This window comes from Mustela nivalis, assembly GCF_964662115.1.
Source record: "Mustela nivalis genome assembly, chromosome: 19".
Lineage (NCBI taxonomy): Eukaryota > Metazoa > Chordata > Mammalia > Carnivora > Mustelidae > Mustela > Mustela nivalis.
The window spans coordinates 5,289,254-5,296,616 of NC_139038.1; the positions used below are offsets into that span (position 1 = coordinate 5,289,254).

Consider the following 7,363-nt stretch of genomic DNA (forward strand, 5'->3'; position numbering starts at 1 on the left):
TTTGAACGCTGCTCACCACTAGGTCGTCCTCTAGAAACGTCCTTCCGCGCAGATCTGGGTATGCGTCTCTACCCCGTCACCGCGCACGCCCCGGCCTGCACCGGCTGTGACTGCCGCACGTCAGTTACCAGGAAGACGCCCGAGGAGCTCACTGCCCGGCTCTCAGCAGCGCAGTGTACCTCCTCCAACCTTCCTGCTCTCTTCCGCCGGGCATCACGCTAAACTCTGTGTCCCTTGCCCCCGAATCTCTAAATCACCCCCAAGTAGCTCTGGCAGGAGTGTTCCTGCTTTCGCCCCGGCACCGCTCCCACGGCGTCCCCTTTACTCAGCACTCACACCGACCCCCATCCCTCAGAGGCCCCAACGGGATTCGTTCACTTTTGCATCTCAAAAAAATGTCTGCACGCTGGCACGTGCCCACGACGTGGCTGAATTTTAAATAAAGCGAAACCACCAAATCATAGGATACGCCTTTATTGATTCTAGGCAACTGGCTGGAACACACTGATTTTAGTACGGGTTCCTTCACCCACGACAGGCCTGAGGCAGCAGCACCGTTCTCGCAGTCATCCTTTTACAGTTCCGGAAACTCACTGGAGGAGCTTGAGGGCGGTGTGGAAGGGCGCCAGGTTTTCGCACGCCCTCATCCACTTCTGCACGTTGGCCGGCACCGTCCCTCCGCAGCCGCCCGTCTGCTGCAGCACCGACCACAGCACCACGTCGGCCACGGTGAGTTCATTCCCCACCAGCCAGGGGCTCTTCCCGAGAGCGGAGTTCATGGAGCGGAACACGGCGGCTTTCTCTTTACTGCTGCCCTCTTTCAGCTGAAAGATCGCGATATCCACCCAGCTGTCTATGAGGGTTAAATTTACGGCGTCCTGCTTCTGGCCAAACAGAGAGAACAGGAACCGCGCAATGTTCCCTTCTCCTTCGATGGGACACATCGTTTGGACGCTGAACTTCATCTGAGTCTTCGGCACTGAAAGGCAAGAAGCACACGGTGTCTGGTGATGGCTTCAGTGACAAATGGGGAGAGGGCAGGTGCTGATGATTGGGAACTGGTGGGAAAGGAACGAATCTTCATGAAGATCACATTTTGTCTGGTCTCCAAGACATGTTTGGAGATCACGTTTTGGAGAACAGACAAAACATGTTTGATCAAGAAAGTCTAAACTGGGTATTTATGGAACACAAGCTCTATGTTAAAAAAAGTCCCCGCTTGTGGTATTTGATTATGATCATTTTCAAGCAAGAAGGGACTGCAGACCTATCTATTTTCCAACCTCTGTGCCTCAGACTTTAGTTGCAGGATGAGGACTGGAAACCAGGAGTCCCTGTCTGTCCTCATAAGGCTCCTTTTCCAGAACCAGCCCACACACTTCCTAGACTTGCAAGGACTGTGACCCGACAGCAAGTAGCTGAAGAACGTCCTGGTCCTGGCCCCTTGCTGCCCCTTACTGGAGTCAGGGAGCCCCTCTCATTTCAGAGCCTACGAGCCTCGCCCCGCCCCCTCTGCTTACCATTCTTCCAGATCAGAGTAAAACCCAGCTGATACTCGTGCCGGGGCTGGTTTTTGGCCTGCTCGCCAAAGCACCTGAGGAGGTTTTCTGGCACGCTCTGGACTGCGGAGTGCGTGTGCACGGTGGACAGGACCCTGTAGTGGTCGCACAGCAGCCTGTGCAGCACCAGCAGGGACAGGGGAGGGGAGGCCGGGTTCGCGTTGATCACGATGTCTTTCAGTGCCCCGTAATCCTGCAGGGGAAGCCCAAACACAGCGCAGTCCATTAGCAGCCACCGGAGCGCCTGGAGTTGTCCCCGGCGCCGTTCTTGGGGTCACTGAACGGAGTCCTAGCGCCCACTATCACCCCCACCCCCCAGCTGGGGAGGCTCGTCCGAGGGAGGCAATCTGCCAGCTCCCGGGGCTCAGTACGAAGTGGAGCAGGGATGTGAGCCGACTCCAGCCCTGAACCCCGGCGCTGTGGTTCCCCGACAAAAGGCTGACTTCGCTGTGAAGTTAGTAAAACAACACAGGAAGAATGACACTGTTCCTAAGTTATTAAAAAAAAAAAACCAACAACATACATACAGCCACCGGATTTACCAAATCTTTCTGACACCTGACCACCCAACAAGCATGGTTTCTACATGGGTTTGCCTGTGAGTCAATGAAGAGTTCCCTGAATCCCTGAATAAGGACCTGGTTCCAAATGTCACTGGTGACAGCAAGCAAGCAAAGCCTGAAAAACTTGGCATTAACTAAAGGACTAAAACATACTGCTTTTTTAGATGCGGACTTTATTTTATGCATTTACTCTATAATAAGCTCCTTAATACCATGGAGGCCAAATTCAAATTCCTTGGCTTTCTGTACACAGCCCGCCAGGATCTAAGTCTTATCACTACCGACCTAATAAGCCCATCACGTCAACCTATTTATGAATGCTCTGTAGTTCTCTGAACTCGATGCTATGCCTTTGGAGGTATCAAAATTCACCTTAAGCACCATGTGCCTGGGGAAGCCTTCCCAGCACCTGAGACACTGGCACAGCTCTGTGTGATCACTAATTTGTCAAATAGACTGGCTCCCTGGGGGCCTGGCCGGGTCTCTGGGTCCTCAGTGGAGGCAAACCTACCAGGTGATCAAAGAACCTGAGTGCAGAGGGTCAAGGTCACCCGGGAGACCCTGCAACCCCGCCTCCACCTGTTAGGTCTTCACGCAGTAGCACTTCTACCATCAACTCCAGAGGATTCTTGGGATTCTTCCGTACTCTCAGTAATACCACTTAGAAATAAATACTCTTTCTTGCCTATCAGACTGTCACCTAAATCAGCCAAAGCCCACAGACTGACCTTTAGAGGTGGTGGATGCAACTTAATTCTAAGATTGCAAACTGAATGTAGCAAAAGACACCTGACCCATGAGACGGCCTGGGCGGTCAACCCTCGGATTCAGGCTGCTCTCAGAGTCATGATGGATTCACTGAACCTGAGAAGCACAGAGAAGACACAAATCTGTTTGTCCAGGCTTGGAGGCTACCGGAGTGACGCCCATCTCTGGCCTGCGTCACAAACTGTCTGGAATGGTGGGGAGCTGAAACTCAACTCCTATCCCTGCCTAGGGATCTTCCCAGTTCTTCTCCACTGGGTCTGAGAAGTCAAGCAGCTTTGGAACTTGCTTTGGCTTCGCTCATAGCTCACAAACCTCTTCTGTGCAAAGGCATGATCATTTAGGGGAGGAAAAAAGAACACGCTCTTTGTACCACCTTTGAGAACTAGAAAACCAAAGCTTGAATCACATGAGCACAGTTTTCCAGCACTAACAACAACCTAGCTGCTGGTGTTCTCTACAGATCTCCAGACAGACTCACCTTTCCGAGCACTGAATTTAAGTCCAATGTGCTGGTTGAGAAAGCAGTGGGCTCATCAGCTTGGATTATGTTGGTTACATCCACATCTGCATCTGGTGTCTGAATCATCTTGGAGAGGCCATCAACGGCAGCTTTCAGTTCATAGAGACGTTTTAAAATGTCATCTTGGCGGGATTCAAGAGCTTGAAGAGAAGGGTCAGATCCTTCCTAAACAAACCAACATCAGAACGTTCATTTCCTCTAATATCAGGGCAGTGTTCAAATTTGATCAGTTGTCTTCTACTGAATTCCATGAATTCATCAACCCCCCCCATCTCTGAAAAGAGAGTAAAACAAGGCAGCAGAATCATCTCGTTTTTCCCATAGTCCAAGAGGTCCTGCCAAGGGATCCCAAAAGGATCCCAAAGGCTTTAAAACATTAAAACACGTGACTGAAAGCCATTTTGAAGTTGTAGGACTCGTATTTCAGGTAATTTAAGAACAGAGCATGGAAAATGAACCCAAATCATTGTTCTTTATTCTTACTGTCAAATCAGTTCAAAATACTTTCCTTATTTAACAAATAGAAAAACATTGAGGGGGCAATGAGAATGTAACTTAGCAATTTATACCAATTGAAGGGAAAAGGGACCACGAGGAGACTGAACAAAATGTGTCATTTGACTTGGGAATGTAAGTCCATGGGGTCAGATGATCAATTTCTCCACATCATTTTCCACACAGTACTGGCACTCTTCTACCTTAGAATCATCCAGAACTTTTTCACTGCTGAAATGTAGAACTTCTGAAGTATGGAATGCTTACGTCCTTTGTTCAGTGAATCTTTGCATCTTTCTGGCCTGCTATAGTGACTGCTACAAAGTAACCAATAACATTTGCTGAGGAAAAAAAAATCTCAGATCTCTACAGACTTACTTTATTATTTTTTTTATTAGTTTTTAAAGATTTTATTTATTTGACAGAGAGAGAGATCACAAGTAGGCAGAGAGGCAGGCAGAGAGAGGGGGAAGCAGGCTCTCTGCTCAGCAGAGAGCCCAATGCGGGGCTCGATCCCAGGGCCCTGAGATCATGACCTGAGCTGAAGGCAGAGGCTTAAGCCACTGAGCCACCAGGAGCCCCTGGAATCCAATGGCTTCTAAGCTTGCCTCAGCTGTCACTGCCCAAGTTCAAGACACCACTTTCACTTGGCCTGCTTCCACTGGTCACCTCTCCAATCCGTTCCTAAGATGGCAGCCAGAGAGATGAAAACAAATGTGGATCACAACACTGCTCTTCCTCATTAACCTCATAGGCTCCTTGCCTGAAAGGCAAAGCCCTTAACTAGGGTTGAGAAATAGCCTGTGTGACCTGTCCTCTGGCCATCTGCTCTCCAAAACGCTCCCCCTGTGCTCTCACTCGCTGTGCTGTCCTTTGGGTCCCTAAAACGCACCATGCCCCCATCTGCCACAGGGCTTTTATTCTGTTCTCTTTACCTGGGACACTCCTCCCTCTTCTCCTAATCTGCACTTTCTCACCTCCCCTAGCCAGCCGCTCTTGTTTAAGAACAGCAAAGAAATGTAAGATGCTGACCTGTAGGGAGAGCAAAGAAGCATCAAGAGTTACTTCAGCATGCCAAGGAATTAATTAGGTGCTGACTGGCAATAAGTCTGGGTGCAGGGTGTGACAGGCAGGGCTGCTAGAGTGTAGTCTGTTCCTCGGTGACAGTCCTCGACGAGCATTCCAGTCCCTTTTAGCTGGTCTGATTTGTACACTGTGTGTGCACAAGCTTGCTCAATTCTACAAATGGGAGTAGGATCCCTGATGAACCTGGGCAAGGAAGTGCCTACTGGATTCCCCACCCCAGTCAGCACAGTAAATGATGCATGAAACAAATCCTGCGTTTGTAACGTGGCCTGGGACTGGGATCCCCGGACAGCTCGGTTTTACCCGTCCTGATGTAAGGACTGAGGAAATGCTCGACATCTGCTTTACCTGTACCCCTTCCCTTGTGTCCCTGCTCAGATTAGATCATGACTGGGCATACAGTGCTTATCCATTTCTCTTATATGCATTTCAGAAACAGTTTATCCTTTGTGGCTCCTATCTGCCTGTGATATGCTTGATTTCTATTTGTCTATATTGTTATCATCTGCAAAACAAGTGGGCCTGGGTGTCTAAGTTAGAAGCTCACAGTTGAAAGGCCAAGGAGGAGCACCTGCGTGGCTCAGTGGGTTAAAGCCTCTGCCTTCAGCTCAGGTCATAATCCCAGGCTCCTGGGATGGAGTCCCGCATCAGGCTCTCTGCTCAGCGGGGAGCCTGCTTCCCCCTCTCTCTCTGCCTGCCTCTCTGCCTACTTGTGACCTCTGTCAAATAAATAAATAAAAATCTTAAAAAAACAAAAAACAAACAGTTCTTTAAAAAAAAAAAAAGGCCAAGGAAATTAAGCAGCACACTCCAAAAAAAAAAAAAAAAAAAGGACTCGGTATCAAATTATCAAATGAGATGTGACACTTCCCACTCTGGGTCTGGATTTTGTTTTCAGTTCCCTGAGGCGGTGCACTTGACTGGCTGTGGATGGTGGTGCTATTTTTGTCTTAGCTCCTTCATGAGACAACAACTGTGTCACTGTTTGCCAAATAACCCAACCACCAGCCTTCCAATCTATGCAGAAGATGCAAGACAAAGTGAAAGAGGGGGCCCCTAGGTGGTTCAGTCAGTACCTCAGCTCAGGTGGGGATCTAGAGTTGTGAGTTGTAGCCCTGGGTCTGCAGCCAACTTAATCGACGGATAACACCCCAAGAGAAAACGGACTACAAAAATCACCTGTTCCCGCCTTTTCAGCCAGAACGGATCTAAGCTTGTAAACCCAAGACGTGCAATTGGCAGCCGATGAAAACCAGAAAGGCGTGGGCAGACACTTTACAAAAGAGACCACCAAAATGACCAGTCAACGCGACAAGGCGCTCCAGTGATTGAGAAGTCTGGAAAACCTGAACTAAAAACTACATGGGGCTCCCACGGTGCACCTACCAGCGTTGGGGAGGGTGCAAGCACCAGGAATTCCGCGTCCACGGCCGAGGAGCACACAGACCTGCACACACGCCGCTCGGGGAGGCGTTTTACCCGGTCCAGGTGAACACAGCCCCGCACCCCCCACCCGGGCAGCCGGCGATCCTACCCCTAGTCCCCGCTCCCGTGCACGCCCCGGGTCTACAGCACAGCTCGCCGCTCACGGAGGCTGACCCGCCCCCAGCGGCCCCGGGAGCCAGCTCGGCGGAATGCAGCCCAACACCGCGGGGCGCAGACTCGGGACACACGGAACACCGAGGCCGGGCACTCGGGGCGCTGACAACGTCCTGTTAACTTGGGTGACTAAGGGCTTCGCTTTAGAATTCCTCAAAATAACGTGCTTCTCACTTTTCTGTGGCTACAATTTGGCAACAAAAAAACTTTAGTAGCCATAAGCGGAAACAGAAAACAGATACAAGAGAACTAACTCTTCAATAAATAGAACGCGCACGCGGAGCTGACGCAAGCGTCGGGCCGGGGTATTGCCGCTTGGTCGGATCCCAGGTGCCCCACGTCCTCAACCCCACTTGCCCGGCCACGACGCCTGCGCACTGGGTGGGAGATGGGCGGATAAGACTAGGCGCCTGCGCACTGGACCAGGTGGTGGGGGGAAGTACGTTCAGAGCGGGTGGGGGCGGGGCGGGGCCGCGCTGTCCTACCTGCACGTGGCCTGCGTCCGGCGCCGGGCTGCCTGTCCTGCCGTGCACGTTGGGGAGCCGGTACATGCAGGTGGGAAGCTCTACACGGAGGGACGCGCTGCCACCGTGATAAGGCTTTACCTGGTACATCGGCATCCTGGGAGCCGAAGAACGGAAGGGAGCGGGTGAGGGACACGAACGCTCAGAAACCGTCGGACACCACGAGAGCCCACAGCCACCGCCTTTCCGATCCCGCTGCGGCCTTTCGGGAAAGCGCAGTCCGTGCGTTCTAATTGGCCCGCGCCCTCT

The 7,363-nt window shown here is 51.4% G+C and overlaps 1 protein-coding gene across 2 annotated transcripts; it reads right to left on the minus strand.

Annotated features, from left to right (window-relative positions):
* Positions 1 to 458: 458 nt before the first annotated feature.
* Positions 459 to 7,323, minus strand: AIMP2 (aminoacyl tRNA synthetase complex interacting multifunctional protein 2). Of its 2 annotated transcripts, none has more exons than XM_082713943.1 (4): positions 7,076 to 7,323; positions 3,369 to 3,575; positions 1,521 to 1,752; positions 459 to 979 (listed from the first exon to the last, which is right to left on the minus strand). In XM_082713943.1, exons 1-4 carry the CDS (start codon positions 7,208 to 7,210, stop codon positions 591 to 593), a joined length of 963 nt encoding a protein of 320 aa, XP_082570069.1. In that variant the 5' UTR covers positions 7,211 to 7,323; the 3' UTR covers positions 459 to 590. The 2 variants fall into 2 exon arrangements, with proteins under 2 accessions (XP_082570069.1, XP_082570068.1); XM_082713942.1 differs by having other exon boundaries at positions 7,196 to 7,307.
* Between the last annotated feature and the right edge of the window lie 40 nt (positions 7,324 to 7,363).